At 32.2% G+C, this 23,163-nt stretch overlaps 2 protein-coding genes across 4 annotated transcripts in view; both read right to left on the bottom strand.

Moving 5' to 3' along the window:
• Nucleotides 1-293: 293 nt before the first annotated feature.
• On the bottom strand, nucleotides 294-1,046 carry LOC140438050 (uncharacterized). The gene has a single exon (XM_072527763.1). The coding sequence runs from the start codon at nucleotides 1,044-1,046 to the stop codon at nucleotides 294-296; it is 753 nt and encodes a 250-aa protein (XP_072383864.1).
• A 2,458-nt stretch (nucleotides 1,047-3,504) lies between these two features.
• LOC140439068 (fatty acid hydroxylase domain-containing protein 2) overlaps nucleotides 3,505-23,163 on the bottom strand; it is a 62,576-nt gene continuing 42,917 nt past the window's right edge. For all 3 annotated transcript variants that reach the window (XM_072528724.1, XM_072528725.1, XM_072528723.1), the window contains exons 4-6: nucleotides 15,535-15,716; nucleotides 14,985-15,257; nucleotides 3,505-4,764 (exon numbers count right to left, since the gene is read on the bottom strand). In XM_072528724.1, the coding sequence (XP_072384825.1) occupies nucleotides 4,587-4,764; nucleotides 14,985-15,257; nucleotides 15,535-15,716 (633 nt within the window). In that variant the 3' untranslated portion in view covers nucleotides 3,505-4,586. The remainder of the gene's footprint in view (nucleotides 4,765-14,984; nucleotides 15,258-15,534; nucleotides 15,717-23,163) is intronic.

Raw genomic sequence — 23,163 nt, 5'->3', positions numbered from 1 at the left:
AAACAAAATATGGAATACCTTCCATCATGTATTAGGGTCCTTCATAACCTCGATAATTTATCAGTGAACCTGGAGTAGTATCAAATTGCTTTTAAAAACCTGTACAAAAAAGAAGCAGGGATGATCAATTCCTTTTATATAATTCTAGACATGAAGTTTAAGATACAAATGCAGTTTATGGCATTGATACTCGTCACATATTTATAGACTATAAAGTAGCCTATGACTCTGTGAATAAAAGAGAAATGTTCAAAGCAATGAAAGAGCTAAGAATACCAAATCAGATGGTAAATTTAACAAAAGTAACTCTTGAAAAAGTTGAATGCAGAGTAATAAATGTCTTCATTGATATTAGCAGGATTATCTCTATCAGTGACCGAAGAACTACAGAACTCATGTTCTTGAAACACATTTTCATTCACTGGCCAGATCCTTGAAACTTTGAATCCAGATTCAATATTTGTGCGATTAAATGCTAGTCTATATGCCTGACCGGAAATTTCAGCGACATCGTAAATAGATATTGGTTTTCCTGTTTTCTTTCGCGGTGCACGCGTTATTATAATAAGTTTTATATGGGCCAAAAAGACTGCGATCGAGGGGTTGGAGCTCGTATGGCTCGTATGAGGTGGAATAGTCAATATTACGATCCCATGTTCTTTATCTAAGTTGATAATTTCGGGGGTAATATGACTTTTATGATTGTCTAATATTACTAATATTTTATCATCGACGAAATATTCTAAGAATATGACTCCATTGGACCAACCACTAGGATGAGCCGTTCCCACCGAATCAGCAGGTGCACCTTTCAGCATATAGGGCTTAAAATTCACTCTGGGAAATATGTACACAAAGGGGACAGCATTCCCTGAAGCACTTATAGCAGCGATAAATGTTACAATATTACCCCTTTCTCCACTTGCAGCGGAATCAACTTGTTTATTACCCTTGCAAGCTACAATTTTTCGAGGAACGTGAACATTAGTGTTACCACTCTCATCAATATTGTATATTTTACTGGGTGTGAAAGTATGCTTATTCATGAGTTCTTCTAATTTTGAAAAAAATAATAAGACATTGTTATTTATGGCGACTCATAAAGTCAAGGAACCACTGTTTTCCGGCACGATAATTATTATTCCAGGACGGTGGGACTGGCTTATTGTTGGTTTTAGCGTATTAAAATGCTAAAGTTTGCAAAGAACGACGTGAAAGTCCATATTGTACATGACTCGCTTGAGTTAAATACTGACATAAGTCGTTCTCCTCATCAGTGGAAAATACTTTTCGGACTGTGCAAGCACCATAAGAGAGAAAATTGTTGGGATCACTGACCAAAAATTTTGAAGTGTCGTCAGTGACACATGGAATTCCTTTGCAGCTAATCGGACCGATATTTGCTTTTCTTGAATTGCATTGTATGCTTTTAATAGGTTTTCATGATCTATCGTAGCTCTTTTTACGCCGGTTTTGCTTCTAGGCATCTGTAAAGAAAAAAGAACTGTTTTTACCTCTTTTTATTTATCCACCTACAAGAGATTGTACGCGGCCCAACGTACAAGAAGTGATAGTGGTCCAAGGTACAAGACTCGGCCGAAAAGAAAACGAATATGAATTTAACCTAAAAAAACAGTTTTGTTATATTTCTCACTATATTGCTTAAGTACCTGTTAGAATAAGTATACACACCCTGTGATTTAATTTACCATATCTGTTAACACAAAAATTAAAAAAGAAAATTATATATCCTATAAATGAGTGCACGAGATGCAAAACTCGCTTAATGCATGTAAAGTCAATTTGAGAAAAGTGCAAAAAACGTTTTTTGCATTAATTTGTTAATAACCAATTAATGATGTTAGCATGTCTTTAGAACATATACACCTCTAATAGTTTTTAACATATTTTAAAAAAATAGTGCAGATTTTTTAAATAAATGAAGAAAAAAGAATGCATTTAGCGAGTTTTGCACCAAAAAATGTTACATCAATAGTTTGGAACAAATTTTATTCACAAAGAAATTAAACAGTTATTTACATATTACATTAAATTGGTAAATTAATATCGCAAGGTTTTAAACCACTGCAGCCAGCTTCAACATCGTTTACAGAAGTCTGGTTTTCCACCCTTCGAGGGTTAACAAGATTTTCTTTAAAGAAAACCAAATCAGGATTTTTTTCCCAGGCGTTTCCATAATGTTTTTTGAGAAGAGAAATTATTGTCGATTTATCGCCTTTGAGTTTGCAGCCAATAGGAAGTTGAGTAGGATTGATACGTGTCAATTTTATTTCTCTCTTAACAACAGACGACTTCACCGACGTCAACACAATAATTGGGCTCACCTCGTATTAGTGCATTGGTTTTCCCTTTAGTAAGCACAAACCTTTTAGCCTTATTAAACTGAAAGTGCCATGAGGATGGTGCTTTGGTGTTTAGTTGTGCTTCATTCTTCCAGTCATACACCTGCCAATCTAAACCCAATTTTCTAATTGTCGACTTATTTGCTCTAATATCTTCGTAGTCAGAAGTTTTTAAAATAATGGATTTCTTTTTTACCTCTCTTTCAATCATTCCGAACAACCTATCAGGTGGTATAAAAGAATGTCCCACTACGGGGAATATTATGTTAATGGTCTTTATGTTTGTGGGAGCTTTCGTCATCAACCAAACAGAAAGCATGGTCATCATTATAATATTCTTATTTTGCCCCCCACATCCATCAGCAAATAAACGAATTGTATCGATTTCATTGGGAAAGTTAAACTTATTCAGTACATCCCAAACAGCTGAAGCTATCGAATTAGAATTTTTGGGAAAATCCACCTCCGTCCAAACATAAGAATAAACATTTTCTGGAACCAACTGTGCTGCTGATGATCCATGAATTACCGTAAAGTTGTAATAGTTAATCTGTTGACTAAAATAACTAGCTTGATCCGGAAGCTTAGGCAAAGGCAAATTTTTCTGACAATCAAACGAAAAAACCGCTGTATTTTCTAGCGGCTGCTTTAATAAGGCAAAAAATGCCTTTTGCAAAAACACAAATACTTGTGTAAAATAATAATTAAATATTGTACAAAAAAGATGGCGTGCTTAACTACTTTTTTCAATTTTTGTCGATTAGCGAGTTTTGCATCTCGTGCACTCAAATACTTACTTACTTTTCACAAAATAATTCACTATATTTAAGACAGCCGCAAATGATTTCTGGTGACGTTCAACAACAGAACTAACCACAGAATGACGACGATTGTAGAAGAGCTTGACATAAGAAACAGAGAGAGTTCGCACGCCAAATTAAAAAAAAAGGGTGGCTCATAGTACAAGCTGGCCCAAGGTACAGGCCTCTCCCCTACATCTACATTCATGCCTCTGCATCGTTGTGTTAACACATTTAAGACAAAAAGAGTTTCTAGTGTTCCCAATCCATTTCGAAATCCGAATTGAGTGTCACTCATCTGAAACTTAGATACCTACCTATATGTTAAAAAAACAATAAGGCACATTTTAGATCAGTCTCATTTTATTCTCAAACCATCGTTACACATCTCTTAATAATAACAACACGTTCTTTATATTTTAATATAAAATCACCAAAAATATTTGAAAAACTTACACTTTCGGTGAAAGTTACGATTTAGAAGGGTAGGTTTTTTCAAAAAGATCTACGTTCTAACTACAATAGAATTTAAACGATATTTTAATACTGTACATAAGCGGTAAAAACTTACATAAATTATTATAATAAATATCGAATCGACATATTACACGTAAAAATACGTTTTAAGTAATTAATCCTTAATAGGTAAGTAGTTTTAGTTGTCACGTTATTTTGTGATTGTTGATAAATTTGTATTATAGACATTTTTTAATTTTTGTAATTTGGAGCAACAAAGATAGATGCCGCTAGTGGTGCATACAGCTCAACGATTGTGACGTCATTATGTTTGTTTTCCAACGAAGTGCAGTTCCGTATTTAGGTAGAAATAGTGGATTATCTAAACGGCTATGACTCACGCATGCGCAAATTACAAATTTACGCTTCGACTGTACAAATTTTAATAATTTTGGACTTTTCAAGGTCATAACTGTTTGGAAAATCCACAAACTCTAATGATTTACAAGCTCTAGGATGCTTAAAAGTCCACTAGATAAATTGTAGGAAAGAGTAAATACTGCAATATGCGTGTGAGAAGGAAATGTTAGCATTGCGGCAGAACAAATGGATATTTTGATATAAAATAACAGAAAAAATTGTATCTTCATTTGGTATAGATACGATTACGTCTACCACATGTTACGCTCCAATCGGAGAGCTGTAGATATGATCCTAATTTATGTAAAATTTCTAACGCCTTTAACAAAATATAAAAATATTTTTCTATACTAATAAATTTTATCTCTCATCCATAAAAATAATATCTTATAAACAATTGTTTTATTTAAATACTAGACTATATTAAATCACCTGCCATACTCACATTTTAGCACCAAGGTAACAACTTCTAATACTATACTATATGTTAAATCATTTGATTCCAAAACCGAAAAACCTACCCTTTGATAACTAGCCTAATGTAGTTTTATACACGTTGTTTCCCTAGCTTATGTTTGCAGGTGTCCGCCTCGGGGAATGCTTCTCTGGGCGGTATGAAGCTCAGCATCATGATGTGTCGGATGTAAGCTCTAGATTGACGGAAGCTGCTATCGGTGCCGTGAAGTCTATCCAGGACGCCCAAAACGCCAAAGCAGTTATTAAATCTGAAACATAAGAAAATATCTATGTTATTAACCTTTCAAGGTTAACGTGCGTATGATAGTTATTTGTCGACTTTTTTTTGATGTAAGTAATGGTAGAGCTATAGAATAACCGAACACACATAGAAGCGACACAACGGTCCAAAAGCGTGTACCATTTTTGTATACGCATGCCCGATTCTGGTTGTTTAACTGTCAAAAACACGTGCTTATTCTTTAATTCTGGTTGTTTTCGATAGTCCGTAGGCGTCTATGGTAAATACTCGACACAACAAGTGCATTTGACCGTTTATATAATTTATTTATAGTTAAAAGGTTATAGTTATAGTTATAGTTAAATATATAAGTTTATAGTTATAGTTTATAGTTAAAAGTTTAATTTATATTTAAAATGTCTGGATATATTTGTGCGATTTCCTAAGAATAATAACAGGTAATTACTATTGCTTTGTAATTATTATTAGTTATTACATAATAGTATTGGTTTGACTTTCGAACAATAAGCCGACGCCGACGTGTCTGTCCGAGCTATAAAAAATAAACTTTGGTCTGCCAAGGGATAGTTCAAAATGAAAACATTAAATTTGGTGTCAGTGCTATTTCTTTTATTGAAAGACGCAAGTCTCCGAAGGCTCAGGTCAAAAAATCAACAGATGGTGGTCGGGTGTCAGCGCGCTCGAAGACAACAATACGAATATAGTATTTTTAGGAAATAAAAATATATAGAGGGTTTTATACACGAGAATATTTGATTTAAGAGCGTAGGCGCAAAATTTAGGGCAAATGTTTTTTAAATTTTTTCGAATCCTGAAAAAACTAATAAGTATTTTTGAAAAATTTAAACGCAGAATGAAAGACCACATTATTACTGAGGGCCAAAAGTCCCCGAAAACTTCTATAATGTTTATTTTAATAAGTTACAGTGGTGAAAAAAAAAAGAGAAAATTTAGTGTGATTTTTAATTTCAAATATCTCATTCAAAAAAACTTTTTGTTTATTCTAAGGGACTTTCGGCCCTCGGTAATAATGTAATCTTTCATTCTGTGTTTAAATTTTTCAAAAATATTTGTTAGTTTGTCAGGATTCCAAAAAAATGTTCAAAAGCATTGGCCCGAAATTTTGCGCGTACGCTCTTAAACGAAACAAAGAAATTAGTAAAATGCTCAAACTAAAAATTGTTGGAAACATAATTAGACCGATAATTGGGAAAATCTTAAAATTACAACAGAACAAGACTTCAAAATTGCAAAAACATGGTTGCAAATAAACAAACTTACATTAAATTATGAAAAAACTAAATAGGTACTCATCTACTTTTTGCTATATACAAAAGTTGTCTGCCAATTTTTAATTCGTTAAATATAAATAAAAAAGATCAAATATATGGATCGAAGTACATAAAATATTTAGGAGTTTTAAATGGGAATTACAAATAAAAAATATTAAAACTTTATTTGTTGCATATCTCAATATTTAGTGACATTTTTGTTACTTAGTCAGGAGCTGTTTAGCTGCACGGAGCAGAATAGTTGATTATGATAAGACATAAGCTTGGTCACCCAGGAAAAAAAGGACCCTTAAGCTAGCGGGGACACATGAGCGGAATCCAATTTAACCTACGTAATATTTTTTCACCCATTTTTCACTAATTTATTACCACCCTAATAATTTTTCACCACCAAACCAACCTTAAGGGGAGCGATTCTGCTGGCTTAAGATTCAAGCTAGCAGAATTCAAAAAAGAAACTTTTTGTTGATGGCATATTTTTTCACCCATTTTTCACTAATTTATTACCACCCTAATAATTTTTCACCACCAAACCACCCATAATGGGAGCGATTCTGCTGGCTTAAGGTTCAAGCTGACAGAATAATAAAATAAAAAATCTTTTTGTTGATGGCATATTTTTTCACCAATTTTTCACTAATTTATTACCACCCTAATAATTTTTCACCACCAAACCCCCCTTAATGGGAGCGATTCTGCTGGCTTAAGGTTCAAGCTAGCAGAATTCAAAAAAAAAACTTTTTGTTGATGACATATTTTTTCACCCATTTTTCACTAATTTATTACCACCCCAATAATTTTTCACCACCAAACCAACCTTAAGGGGAGCGATTCTGCTGGCTTAAGGTTCAAGCTAGCAGAATTCAAAAAAAAAACTTTTTGTTGATGGCATATTTTTTCACCAATTTTTCACTAATTTATTACCAGCCTAATAATTTTTCACCACCAAACCCCCCTTAATGGGAGCGATTCTGCTGGCTTAAGGTTCAAGCTAGCAGAATTCAAAAAAAAAACTTTTTGTTGATGACATATTTTTTCACCCATTTGTCGCTAATTTATTACCACCCTAATAATTTTTCACCACCAAACCACCCTTAATGGGAGCGGTTCTTCTGCCTGAAGGTTCAAGATGGCAGAATTAAAAAAAAAACTTTTTGTTGATGGCATATTTTTTCACCCATTTTTCACTAATTTATTACCACCCTAATATTGTTTCACCATTATACCACCCTTAAGGGGAGCCATTCTGCTGGCTTGCGGTTCAAGTTAGCAGAATTAAAAAAACATATTTATAATATACCACAGTGTTTTGCTAGGTTTTTACTCCTAGTAATTTTTCACCCCTTAACTACCCCTTGTGAAAAGTCAATAATTGTGTTAGATTAAAATTTAAGTAGAAATTTTTTTTTCAAATTGACTGTCCACTACTTATAACTGAAATAAAAAAATGTTTTGTTAAGTTTATACTAAACTTTGACCAACCTGATAATTTTGCTCCCATAAACCTATTCGAAAACTTTCCTACTAGCTGAATATTTGAACCAGCAAAATAAGAAAAAAACGTATTTTTGAAATACCTCAGTATTCTGCTAAGTTTTTACTAATTTATTACCACCCTAGTAATTTTTCACACCTACACTACCCCTTGTGATAAGTCAATAATTCTGTTAGGTTAAAATTTAAGGTGAAAAAAATCTTTTTTTACAATTTTACTATCCTCTACTTATAATTGACATAAAAAAGTATTTTTACCCTGATAAGTTTCCATCTCTAAACTAATCTTATTTGGAAACGTTCCTGCTAGCTTAATATTCGAGCCAGCGTAATTAAAAAAAATTATTTATGATATACCACAGTGTTTTGCTAAGTTTTTACGAATTTATTACCAACTTAGTAATTTTTTATCCCTCGACTAACCCTTAGTGGAAGTCAATAGTTCTGCTACGTTTAAATTAAAGGTGAAAAAGTTTTGTTTTATAATTTTACTAAATACTATTTATAAATAAAATAAGAAACTCTCTGGTTAGTTTTTACTAAATGTTAACCAACTTCACCAATTCCACCATCTACACATTTACGCTGGTTGAATGCAAAGCAAATCTTTTCGGAAATATGAGATACTACAGTATTATGCTAGATTTGTACTAATACATTACCATCCTAGTAATTTTTCACCCTTCAACTACCCTCTATGAGGAGTCAATAATTCTACTACGTTAAAATTTAAGGTGATAAAAAATGTATTTTTATAATTTTACTGTATTCTACTTGTAACTGAAAATATAAATTGCTTGCCTGGTTTTTACTAAATTTGATCCACCCTTATAATTTTTGATCCCCTAAGCCTCAGTTAATGGGAAACATTCAACAAGATACACATTGACGCTAGGTGAATAAAATATCTTTTTGAAAACACAAGAGTGCTCTGCTAGAATTTTACTATAGTTTTACCAGCCTAGTCATGTTTTTCTCAACTACCCTAATTGAAAAACATTTTCAAATGTTATTCTATACTAACTAATATTTATTTTTTTAATGCATAAATATTAAAAATATGAAAACACTTACACATTCCAAAAACTATAAATTTTACCTGTTTTAAAAAATTGACTCTGATTCGAGTTGTATTACATGGCTAAGCGAAATCGAATCGTTAGTCCCTTTTATGAATATAAAATAACTGAAATCAAGTTGAGTTTTAGTAAATACAATGGAATTTTTATATTTCACAGAATAAATTACCAGGTAAGAAATATTCAAATTGAAATAATTTTATTACGTCTATTACATTATTTATCTGATTGTAAAGGAGGGTCGTCGGGACCATACGCACCTATTGTTAAAAGATTTGTAGTCATTAGGTAGACGAAAATTTGAAAAATAATTTAGGTATTTAATATTTTAGTATTATTTAAATAAGAAGAGTATTAACGATTGGTCAAAACATAATTTTAAGATTAGGTGTATAACATAAAGAATTTATATTGGAAAACATTTTAGGATATAAATATTTTAAGTAGGTATATTCAAATGAGACCGAAATTACCGGTTGGTCAGAACAGCTGATATAGATTATTTGCGTGTTAAAATAAATTTATATTAGCAGCATTTTAAAAATTTAAAGATATTTGTATTTTAATTCTTCGTCGATTTTTCATTCATTGTTAGTTGAATATTGGTAAAAATTAAAGGTTATTACAAAAAAATATTAACTTATTTATTTTGTTTATGGAAATGTTTGAAAGAATCGCTCACGGAGAGATCTGGTTTCTCGGCACAATCCACACACTCATAAATTGGGTTTTTTCTTATTTTTAGGATAGGACATACTCTGCATCTTTTCGTTTTCGTTTCGCGTTTGTCCGATTTATTAGCAATTATTTATAGGTAAATGTTCGCGTGCGATATTCCGTCTTTCTTTGCTTTTTTATAAATTAATTTACGAATTAATTTTAACCTTGATATCGTCTTTTATGTCTTTTGTTTAGTATATTGTTTAAAACTAAGTCTAACTTTCCACGGTACCATCGATTCATCTAGCGATAATTCTTTTACTGGATAACGCAGAGCAGTCATTTTATTATTAAAAAGTCTATAACTGTTCTTATTCTATAAAACCGATCTTCAGGAATAACATTCGGTCCCATTCGATTATGGATGAACATTAAGCACCTTAAAATTATAAGAAAAAGATCTCTTCCGAAGTTCGGCAAAAAAGATTTTAAGTTGAATAGTGGATCTGTTTTCCAATAACCCTCCAATCTTGAAATCCGTATGTGTCAGTGTGGAAGATAATTCCCATAAATACTAGAAATTCAAATAAGGAAAGTAGTTTACATCTTTAAATGCTAGAATTTACACAAACACCAACTTCATCAACTTTTTTATATGTTAAACATTGCAATATTGTTGTTTTGTACATTGCCTATTTTTTAACAAAATTTTACAACTTAAAAAGGGATAATTCCCGTGAGTTGGCTGTATATCATATAGTTAAAAAACTCGAACATTGAAGTAAAACACTGTTGTGATTGGTATATTTAATTAAATTTTAAAAATCCTAAAGGATTAAGTTCAAAACGTTTTCGGACGTATCAGTCCATCTTCAGTGAAATTTGTAGTACTTTTAGTAAGTAATTAAGAAGTAATAGGTAAGTAGTAATTTTTAATTAAATATACCAGTTATTACAACAGAAGTGTTTTTCACACACACACACTCGCAAATTTATTTAATTTTTGTTAAAGGGTAATAAGGGGAGAAAAATTACTAAAGTCGTAATAAATTCGTAAAAACCTAGCAGAACACTGTGGTATATCATAAATATTTTTTTTAATTCTGCTAGCTTGAACCGTAAGCCAGCAGAATCGCTCCCCTTAAGGGTGGTTTGATGGTGAAAAAATATTAGGGTGGTAATAAATTAGTGAAAAATGGGTGAAAAAATATGCCGTCAACAAAAACTTTTTTTTTTGAATTCTGCTAGCTTAAACCTTAAGCCAGCAGAATCGCTCCCATTAAAGGTGGTTTGGTGGTGAAAAATTATTAGGGTGGTAATAAATTAGTGAAAAATTAGTGAAAAAATATGCCATCAACCAAAAAGTTTTTTTTCTGAATTCTGCTAGCTTGAACCTTAAGCCAGCAGAATCGCTCCCATTAAGGGTCGTTTGGTGGTGAAAAATTATTAGGGTGGTAATAAATTAGTGAAAAATTGGTGAAAAAATATGCTATCAACAAAAAGTTATTTTTTTGAATTCTGCTAGCTTAAACCTTAAGCCAGCAGAATCGCTCCCATTAAGGGTGGTTTGGTGGTGAAAAATTATTAGGGTGGTAATAAATTAGTGAAAAATTAGTGAAAAAATATACCATCAACAAAAAGTTTTTTTTCTGAATTCTGCTAGCTTAAACCTTAAGCCAGCAGAATCGCTCCCATTAAGGGTGGTTTGGTGGTGAAAAATTATTAGGGTGGTAATAAATTAGTGAAAAATTAGTGAAAAAATATGCCATCAACAAAAAGTTTTTTTTCTGAATTCTGCTAGCTTAAACCTTAAGCCAGCAGAATCGCTCCCATTAAGGGTGGTTTGGTGGTGAAAAATTATTAGGGTGGTAATAAATTAGTGAAAAATTGGTGAAAAAATATGCTATCAACAAAAAGTTATTTTTTTGAATTCTGCTAGCTTAAACCTTAAGCCAGCAGAATCGCTCCCATTAAGGGTGGTGTGGTGGTGAAAAATTATTAGGGTGGTAATAAATTAGTGAAAAATTGGTGAAAAAATATTACGTAGGTTAAATTGGATTCCGCTCATGTGTCCCCGCTAGCTTAAGGGACCTAGGAAAAAACCCAAAGCGAGAATTGCCACTCGCTGGCAGTACTCGAGCCAAGCGCAATGTAACGAGTTTTCGAAGGTCTCTTTTGAAATTCCAAGACTTATCTGCAATAAGCGACTATACGTAGTCAATAGTAGAAACATACAACTTCAATTTCCCTTCTTGAACGTCCCAAAATATGGTCGGAATCGAAAGTTATATATTTTTTTGTGAAAAATGAGAAAATCATTATATTTGACTTTATACTTCAAATAAAACATTTAAAATTGCTTCTTTTCGATAGCACAAGTAGGTGTTAAAAAAATAGACAGCTTCAACTACAAATTCCACCAATGTCGTCTTTGTGGATGTATTTCCTGTGACGTCAAATCATTTGTAATGTGAAAGTTTACAATTCAGCGTTTTTAGGCATATTTCAAATTACCCCAGCTACATTTTTTGTTTGAAAATCGATGTTTCCCGTTTCTCCCCTTTAAAGGGAAGCCCGGGGTAGAAGTGGTAAACTTTTTGCATCTTTTTTGGAATCCGAAAATTGACATTCACAGCAAAATTCAGCATGTTCGTATAATTTACGATAGAATATTATCCAGTCATCAAATTTCCTTTTCATTTATACAGTTTTTTAATCTTTTTATTCATATTATTGTCCTATATTTACAATTACAGCGATATTTTGTATTAATCTCATGCCAGCAGCCTACTTAGAGTGAAAACATAGTGCAGATATGAGATTTGAGACTAACGAAGGCATTGGTAGTGGATGTTATTTGAATTGATGCCTACATTGTGGAGCCAGGACTGGTTCGTTGTAGTGCAGCGACGAATTTAATAAAGCGACGAAGTTAATAACTGGAGTACATTAAAATCTTATTTGTTAAGTAAGATCTGGTAAGAACTTTTCTCGGTTTGGGTTTTGGCCAAACATAGTTATATTTTCATATTGTAACGAAATAGCACATCTCCGATACGTCATAATTCTTAGAAGGAAAGATCTAGAGAACTTAAGAATTTTCATTTCAATGCCGACCGTCTTCGATGAGACGAATTAGAGGTGGGACTACGCCAGAATGTTCTCGAACATAGTAACTTTAGTATATACAGGGTGGTCCTTAAGTAATTGTACAAAAAGAAACCGCAGATTCTACACTTTAAAATATTACGATTTAAGCCAAATTGCTTTAATAAAATGTTGATATTAAGAAAGATACAGAAAGAGGAAATTTAAAATTTTATTTTTTGCTATAACTTTCATGTTTGTGAATATTTATGGATAAAATTTTACAACTAAATACTACTAAATATAAGAAATTATAATCTGATGCATACTTTGATATAGCTGATAGAGGGCGCCACATATGCTCCATATATAGCATACATTTGCACTTAACTTTTTTTCTCTTTAAGTTACCGCTATTTGTGGTAAAAAATATTAAAGATAAACTATTTTAACAAAAAAAAGGTATACTTGTTAATAACTTCAAAACTCAACAGTTTTCGAGATAATCACATTTTACAAATGAACTGCATAATTCTGATTACTCGCAATTACTCCAGGCAACGAAAGAAAAATAGACAAAAACATCAATACTTCTGAATTTTGATATAAAATACCTTTAATAGAGTTAATAGTTAACAAAATATTAAATAAAATAAATATATCAGCAGGATAATTAATAATATTATTTGACAAAATAACAGAATAATATGATTTTACATCAAACTTTTTACGTTTTATATTAAATTAAAGTCATAATGAAAACATTTTATTTACAAATCAAATTAAAAAATAGTTGAACTAAATAACAATTAAACTTTTTGTCAAAGTAAGTGTTCGAAATGTCCACCATTTTCTTTAATTCATTTGTCAGTAGATTCCATAAAAGATCGTCTCATTTTAAATAGCATCATTGTATAGTACATAAGTATTATTTTGTGATTTTTATGAATTAAATAATTATATTAATATCTCACCTTAATATGACCAAGGAATATGACTACCACGTACAATCCAACGTTCAGAAAAGTATGTTCCCACTGCCCTCTCTCTATAATGTAATGGTGTACCATCTTGCATAAACCACATATTTCGCTTTAAGTTTGATGATAATTCTTGCAATAAAGCAATAAAAAATGTAAATAAATCTCAATATTCAAATTACAAGGTAATTCGCATGTCCGTAAATAATAATTACCAATGGTTCCAAACCATACGTTTATTTAAAATTTATGTTTAAAATGCATGTCGTATTGTTTGGAACCATTGGTAATTATTTTTTACGGACATACGAATTACCTTGTAATTTGTAATTTGAATGGTGAGATTTATTTATATTTTTAAACTTAACGCGAAATATGTGCTTTATACCAGATGGTACACCACCACATTATGGAGGGAGGGCAGTGAGAACATACTTAAATACAGCTTTCCTGAACGTTGGATTGTACGTAGTAGACATATTCTTTGGTCATATGGTGAGATATTAATGTAATTATTTAATTCATAAAAATCTCAAAACAATACATATATTATTATACTTGTAATACTTATAATAAATACTGCAGCAGTTTCTTTAGAACCAATCATGCTATTTAATATGAGACGATCGGTTATGGAATGTATTGACAAATGAATTAAAGAAAACGCAGACATATCGAACACTTACTGTGACAAAAAGTTTAATGTTATTTACTTTAACTATTTCTTAATTTGGTTTGTAAATAAAACGTTTTGATTATGACTTTAATTTAATACAAAACGTAAAATGTTTGATGTTAAATCCAATTATTCTGTTATATTGTCAAATCCTATTATTAATTATTCTACTGATATATTTATTTTATTTAATATTTCGTTAATTATTAACTTTATTAAAGGTATTTTATACCAAAACTCAGAAGTATTAATGATTTTCTCTAATTTTCCTTAGTTGACTGGAGTAATTGCGTTAAATCAGAATTATGTAGTTGAGTTGTAAAATGCGATTATCTCGAAAACTATTGAGTTTTGAAGTTATTACCAAGTATATCTTTTTTTTTGTTAAAATAATGTGTCTTTAATATTTTTTATCACAAATATTGGTAACTTGAAGGGCAAAAAAGTTAAGTGCAAATGTATGCCACATGTGTGGCATATGTGGCGCCCTCTATTAGCTACATCAAAGTATGAATCAAATTATAATTTCTGATATTTAATAGTACCCAGTTGTAAATTTTTATACATAAATGTTAACAAACATTAAAGTTACAGCAAAAAATAAAATTTTTAATTTCCACTTTAACACCCTGTATCTTTCTTAATATCAACATTTTATTAAAGCAATTTGTGTTATATCGTAATATTTTAAAGTGTAGAATCTACGGTTTCTTTTTGTACAATTACTTAAGGACAACCCTGTATATGTAACGATTTTATGAGTTTAGTTTAGTTGATAAGAGAGTACCGAACTGTAAACTTATAAATAAATATATTTATATAAATTCGAACCGCTCGTTTTATTTAATCTCGCTATAATATTTTAAGATATTGTTTGCCGTATTTTCTGCAAGTGTCATCACTTATTGTTATGTTTAAAAAGACAAATACACAATTTTTAATACAAAAACAACACTTACTTCAAGTGGTGGAAATCGTGTGCCTCGGGCGATGGGAAAAATGGCAAATGGTACCCAGAATGAGCATTTAAGGTAGAGAGTATGGCCAACGTGAACCACAACCAAGCTGTAGCTACATGCGATCCCATCAGGAAAACTCCTAAGAAGGGCGGGATAAGGTTAGAGAATATGTGTTCAATTGGGTGACAATAGATGGCTGTAACTGCAATAGGTGCTGTCCATTCGTGGTGTTGCTTGTGGATATACTTGTAAAGATATTTGCTGTGAAGTAATCTAAAAAAGAAAAACATTACAATTAGTACATTACATAATCGTTAATCTTTTATATATAACCGACAGAAAAATCACAACCCTATTACTATCGGCAAAAACAAAATTTGCTTTGGAAAATCAAGGTGTATACAGAATTCCGTGTGAGCACTGCGATAAATCATACATCGGACAGACAAATCGAAGGATACAAGTTAGACGCGAAGAACATCAAAACGCCATCTAAAGAAAAGAGAAGACTTCATCCCTAGCACATAGCAAAATAAAATGTCGTACTTACCTATGGGAATAATAAAAACCGACTTCTTCCGTTAAGATGTGTACTGCCAATTCAAACAATACCCAGTGGAATGTCGGTAATTCGCGTAGTGGTGGATATCCTCTCCATTTCATTGCCCAGTACATCAAAAATGATATCGGTATACCAACAACAGATTGATTAAACAAGACGGAATACATGACCTAAAACAACAAATCAAAAGTGTTTTCCTAAATATATATAACATATTATGTAAATACAGATATACTAATACTAATATTTTAAAAAAGATAAACCTAACCTAACATAACCTATCTTCTGTAATAACAATTTAACAGATATCATTTGTACAATGAATATAATGAATAAATCATATACAAAGTTAAATAAGAGTGTGGAGAAAGGCTTTTCAGAAGAGAATATATCTATTTTTCTGGAAAATAGTAAGGTAAAAAGTTACTTGAAAGTTATTGTTTGGAAAAGTATTTAGTGCTTACTTAAATATTTAATTGTTTTATTATTCCTAATATTTTTAACATATGACCTCATTTAGTTACTTATTTTACTGTTTATCTTTTTTACTAACGTTAAAATTGGTGCTATATTCATATTTAATCAAAGCTGAGAGTCACTTACATATGATATTATGCCTACATACTTTATTATTAAATATATGTGTGGGAAAATCATTAGGTTACCCCAAAACGTTCGTGTTAATAGTCTTTTTAAAGATTACTTAATTTATCACGTCTCTACACCCTATGAGTAGAAGGGAATTAGATGAGTTTGACAGGAACGTTACAGTCGATCGAATTTACAGCTGGCTTTGGAGATCTTCAGGGCTCCAGTTTAGGCCCCTTACTTTTTTTGATATATTTATATTTCCTGTAATACCACACAACCAAACTTATATGGAATCATCTGATATTTCAATATACAAGGAATGATGTTTCCATTGTTTTTATTTATTTTTTTTTTAGTAGTTACTAACTCTAGGCCTTATGCAAGTTCCGATTTTCGTGGGCTTGCTCCTAAACAAATTGTGAACATTTTATGGTGGGAGGTTGTTACTTTTCTTCAAGAGCAACTTATACTAGCTGTATGATGTTTTGTGGATTATCCATGCGAGATCTAAATGTTTTTTAAAGCATATCCCACAAATTCTCTATAGGGTTAAGGTCGGGTGAGTAAGCAGGTCAGTACAGAATAGCGATATCTTCTGCTTCAAGGAAGTCTGTAGTGACTCTGCTGGTATGTGGAGGTGCATTATCATGCAGAAAACTAAATTTTTTCTCACTGCACTTTTTCAGAGTCTAACTAGAAGTTCTGGAATCAAATCAACATAACTTCGAGCTATTAAAGTTGGTAAAATGGAAATTAACCCTAGAATACTAACCATCGTAATTTTCACGACGCCAATGTCGTTGTTGTAAGATATTGTGGGAGGGATACACCAGTATCTCTCGCCCGCTCATCTATTCTTACATTAATGTATATCGAAACGTTTTACAAGTACCTACTGTTACGCCTACATTATTAGTGAAATGCCTGCAAATGAGCAGAGCTTCGTAAATATTACGAAGCTAAGTAATAACGTTATAATTGCAAAAACAAAGATATTATCAGTTTTGTTTTTTATTATTGTATTTGTATTATTATAAAATATGGATACGAAAAATAGACATGTACAGATCTCTCACTCAACAGGAATTGGAAGCTGAGTTGCAATTGTACCTGGAAGAACTTTGGCCAGATGAATCGGATAACAATTCTGATAAATCAGAAAGTCGATCTGAAAAAAAAAAGATGCCGTTTTAGAAGCATTCAGTCCATCTGAATCAGACTTCTAACCATCAAGCGAAAACGACTCAGATTCCGATCATGACTTGCCATCCAGTAGTAAGAAAAGAAAAAGAAGTTCTAAAACGAGTAATGAGTTGGAAAAACAGTTTACTTCAATGTTTTCAAGAAAAGAAAGTAATGGCTCTAAAATTGACAAGGAAAAGAAATGTCCTGCTCAGCAAACTCCATCAAACGAAGAAGAAGGTTCAAAAATTGCAGCTAAAGAGAAGCAAACTCAGTTGCTGCCGAGTTATAAAAGTTTAAAGTGGACACAGATGGTCCTCTCAATTAAAGGCCGCTACTAAAACTCCAAAACGTAACTTCGTATAGGCCCCTCTGATACCAAGGAAGCACAAACTCCCATAGATGCTTTTTATTATTTTATGAGTCTACAGTCTCTGGCAAAAATTATAGGATATACAAATATTGAAATTTCAGTTCTTCTTCTTGATATGCCTATCAGTTACGAATGTTGGCGATCATCATGACAATCTTTATTTTATCTGCAGCAGCATCGAAAAGCTACACAGATGTTGTATTGAACCAGATTCTGAGGTTCTTTAACCAAGATGTTCTTCTTCTTCTTGGACCTCGTTTTCCAAATATTTTTCCTGGCAGAATGGCTTAAAGGAGAGCATATTATCTGGATTCATTTCGCATAATATGTAAAGAATTGTAACTTTCGAGATTTAATGGTGGTTGGACTAACTTTAAGGCTTTGTATTGTATTCGATCCAATTTAATCAAACGAGATTTTGTTGCTGATCCATAAAAAAAGCTTCCATAGCCCAAAATTTATCATATCTGGTATATGCTTGGTAAAATAAAATGGAGTTGATGGTGGTCAGTACCTCTCGGTTCTTATTTATTCTTCTGTGGACCTCCTCATTTGTGACTCAGTCAGTCCATGGGATCTTAAGTATTCTCCGATATAGCCACATCTCAAATGCTTTAAGTTTTCTGCACATATCTTCGTTCAAAGTCCACGATTCAACACCATAAAAAGGACAGAAAAGACGTAGCATCGCAGCATTCTTACTTTTGTATCAAGAGAGAGGTTATGACTCTTGAAGAAGGTCCCCATCCGATTAAAGGTGGATTTAGCTTTTCCGATGCGTGCTCTAATCTCCTTGTTGTTGGTCCATTCTTCATTTATTATGGTACCGAGGTAGTTGTAGTGCGTCACTCTTTCTACAGGGGATTGGTTAACGTAGAGTTGACCTTAGATAACAAACAGACCTTAAGTGTGTTAGGGTACAAAAATATAAAGTAGAAAAACTAACAAACTCGAAAGTGAATATTGGCGAATTGCAGGCACTCCTTGGGCACGAAGTTTTCTTCTTCTTATCGGTTCAACTAAAACACTCACACCTGTACCTTGCAAAAGCGGCTTTTGGAGTTGCGAGTGAGAAATTTTTGGGTCTCTTCTAGCTATTTGGAGAATAAAACCATCGTGGCAAGCCGTTGTTACTTTTTGGCGACTTTATCTTAGTCTATTCTTAAGCGCTCCTAATACTTGATACCTAGCATGGGTTTTTGACATAACACCCTGTGCTATGCCTACCACTATAGCCATCTCCCTCTGAGAGATTCATTGCCCCACAAGACCAATAATATTTCCCATTTGTACATCCGTTAACCCCATTTTTGCTCATTTTACAACTAACGCAAATAATCTATAACGTACCGAGTTGTGTTATCTGATTGTTTTATCGGTTTGTTAATTTTCAATAAAAACCTTTATTCTTCGCAACAATAACAAGTTTTTTCAAAAGAAATAATAATTGGTTTGAAATACATGGTGATTCCATATAAGTTTCGTTGTGTGTAGGTGTAAACATGATTTTTGTATTTTGTTATTTACTTTTCGTTTTATGCATTTGGATAAATATTAATATTAGATAATCATTGAATTATTATCACGTCCAATAATATGCTTTATACATCTGGGACAAAAATTATCATAGAAAAATGCATTACCATGTTATAATTATTTGATAAAATTCATTGTTAAGATAATTCTATAAATATGCTATCAGTTGTTCTTTAAAAAATTTTCCGCCTTTCGATAAATAATATTTGTAGGTTTAGTAATAATTACTATGTTACATTTAACTTAAAATTCACGTTTTATTGCTATTCGACCATTATGTATTGTAATATGGAGCTCGGTAAAGATAATTTAAAAAATTATTTCTCAGTTAAATTGTTGCTAACAGCACCGCTAAAATTTTTCTCTACGATTAAGTTTGGCAACATGGAATAATACGGAAAGTTATAGTCAATTCAAATCGAGTGACAGGGACTAACTGGAATAGATCTTCTTCTACATTATAGGATTTAGTCGTTTATTGTCTGTTCCGGTCTCAAACTCCTTTGTTTCACGGGGCCTCCCACATTTCTTCTCCCTTCCCGATTAAATTTGGTTTTGGTAAATATTTCTTTGACCTACAAGAGTGAAAATAGTCTTCTTCATGTATTATGTCCTCATTAAACATCAACAACTAATTGCATGATATTCACTAAATACTCTTGACATAAATTCTCTTCACCCTGATGCTTTACCTCCTAAGCACATTTGCCTACAATTTTTTGACGATGAATATTGATTATAATTGTCCATATTATGTTATGTGTCATAACGTTGCCGTTACTAGAATAAACGCTGAACTTTAAAATGTGTAGAAGAGACTTCTGTATAGAAATCTTCTACTACCCTTAGTAATTCATCTCTGTTGGTATGATATTTCTATCTTTATCCCTTAATTTCGTATTTCTTTTTCGCCATTTATTAATTTTCTTCGTAGAACCTTGAGGCTCTTGTTATATCCAATCGTTTATTGGATTTGTCCATTCTATGCTTTCAGTTGTCTATCCTTATAGATTTTTCTATTATTTTAAGTATTTTTCTTATAAGTTCATGGTATTCTTTGCTTATATTACTTTACATTTTTCTTGTCTTGTGAGGTCGGATAGTATAATTCAGCCAGAGAAAACAGGATTCGATCGTATCGGCATTTATTTCGGATTTACATATACAAATGAAAAACTAATTATCGTTAAGTGTCTACTGAATACAATGTTTGAATACAAAGACGTACTGTTTATTTATTTCGATAGATGGGTGTGACGATATTCGACATGGTAAACTAAGATACGGCGATCGAGGAATTGAGGTTGTACTCGTACCTCAATGCAGAACGAGTACTTGGACAGGGATAAGGATGTCTATCTAGTTCAACGCACCAGATAGAAAGAATACGCCAATATCGTTCAACGCACCAGATTGACGCAGCCAGAGGAAGGATTGTCAATCTCACTCAACGCGCCAGATCGACTGGGTTCGGAAGGATTTGGGACACGTTCAACTCACCTGTCCCCAAGGTCAGATATTCTCAACTCAACGCGTCGAGAATGGACAGTGGAAGTGTGACGTCACAACTGTCAATTACTTTCCAAACAAAAGTTGAAATGCCCAATCTCAAGACTTTTTAAATTCTATAAAGTTAACATTTTCCTCTGCTGCTTTTTTTTAAGTATAGTGTTTTTTACGATAATACCATCATAATTCAGTGTTCTATTTCTATGAAATATAGTTTAAAAATTTAAATTAAAGACATTCTAACCTTACTTTATTGATACATTCATTTTATTGCTATTTTTATAAAACAACATGCTTTATTATTTACACAACCTTGTAAAATTGTTGTAGTAACTATTAGAATACTTAGATATTGCAAAAAGCGGAAAGATTCTGTAAAAAACATGAAAAAATAACGAAAAATACAAATTATCCACATTAAACAAGGTTTGTTTGGAAAGTGAAACTGACAGATGTCAATAAAATCTACGTCATCACTTCCACGGTCCATGGTTAGCTTAGCTGTCTTTCAGTTTCGACTTTTATACTATTCGAGACGGAACAAAAACATGTTTTGTTTAACACATAGGCGTACTCTAGACGATAAAATATATTATCGTCACAGTCTCTTTTATTAATGTTTGTGTTTGGGGGCTTTAGGGTGTTGACATTTATTTCTGTATTCTTATTGCTTTCGTTAATTCTGTTGACGTTTTTCAAATGCATATTTATTATAAGGCTCTGTCAAGGTACTTAGATTTAGACTTCTTTTTAATCGTGTGGTATCTCTCTTTCCCAAGGTCTATTTCTATCGAGGGTTTTATCATTCTGTTACCTATAAATCTAATATGAGAGACAGAAGAAATACCTTTATCATAATTCAATATAATGCTAATACCAATAATTAAAAAAGTTATACGGAAAAACTGCCCAAGCTATACGGAAATAACATTATTAGACACTGTATATAAAATCTACGTATACAAATAAAACTGGAACAGTTCTCACAACAAACAATTGGGGGATACCAATGCAGATTTCGAAAGAGGAGATCAGTTACTGAACATATCTTCGTGCTAAGACAAACAGTGAGAATTGTTACGAACAAACTCTTCCTTTATACGTGGCCATCATAGATTTCGGACATGTCTATGCCACAATAAACATAATGCTATTGCTGAAAACAACGGAAAAAGTAATAGTACCGAGAAAACTAATACAGCTGGTAAAAGTGACAATAAAGAACGGTGTGATGAAGATTAAGTATGACGGTAAGCTCTGTAACGATAAAACCGTCGTCGCTTATCAACACTTAGCCTTCTCTTTGTGTACTTGCACTCACAAATAACCTATAACTAACAGCGATGCACGCTGGAGATGGAACAGAAGCCAAACGTATAAAATATTGCAAAAAACAACAGTGAACTAAATTCGATCTGAAGTATTGATCTAGCTGGAACTTCTATCTCGGTCTCTGAGAACTGATCAGAGCCCACCATTCTTTCTCGCTGCGTTCCAGTATTGATCGACCGCTTCCGTCCTACACCTCGCCTTGGTCAAGTATTGAACCAACCTTTCCACGGTTTTTGGGTATTGACTGAAGATCGTCCTCTTATTTATGCATCCGAACGTCGCTAACATTTATTTTCCGTTCACCGGCATCGTCATCGAGGACCGCAGCTCGTCGATTTTATTTATAAAGATTCGTCTTTTGATTTTACATATTGTGTAAAAGCAAGTTTTATTTTCTTTGTTATTTATTTAGGCTAATAGACCCGTCACAGCTTTCAGACCATTTCGAAACAAAATAAGTGCTGGAAAAAATATAAGAGAAGCTCTAATAGCAAAGAGTTACCAAATAGGCCTCCCGAAGAGTTAAATAAGTACTTGACATATTTCCTTCTTATCTACAGGCTTAGAAGTTGTTTTGATAAATTATTACTGATTGTTTTTTACTAAAAGTTCCCCACACTACGACAAACCGCTTAAACCGTTCTGAGCTCGTAGCAGTAATTGTTTGAATAAATCCCCAACCTTTTTCAGTCTCTCTGATTTTTCATATTATTTATCGCAATGATAAATGATGTTTTATTTGTATTATTACTTCGCTAATATAATGTTTTTCATAAGAAAAAATCAAAATTACACCGTTTGTACCACTTCATATTAAGTAATAAAATTGTTTCTACTCATTTTCCATAAGTATAAATAAGTTACACCTCTTGAAGGCACGTTCCTTTTTTATTGGTTTATCGTTTTATCAAATCATATTTCAGTTTTACTCATACACCTTTAAAAAACAATACAATCAGCAGCTATTCGTTAGTTGTCTGACTAGTAACAAACAGTCATACCCAAAACTATCGATTTACCAATAAAATGTAAGAACTTTCAACTAGTTTGACTGATAAGGCGAATGAAAAACCTGTCCCAAATTTATTTACCGT

Source organism: Diabrotica undecimpunctata, chromosome 4 (genome assembly GCF_040954645.1).
Source record: "Diabrotica undecimpunctata isolate CICGRU chromosome 4, icDiaUnde3, whole genome shotgun sequence".
Lineage (NCBI taxonomy): Eukaryota > Metazoa > Arthropoda > Insecta > Coleoptera > Chrysomelidae > Diabrotica > Diabrotica undecimpunctata.
This window is presented reverse-complemented; position numbering and strand designations above follow the sequence as displayed.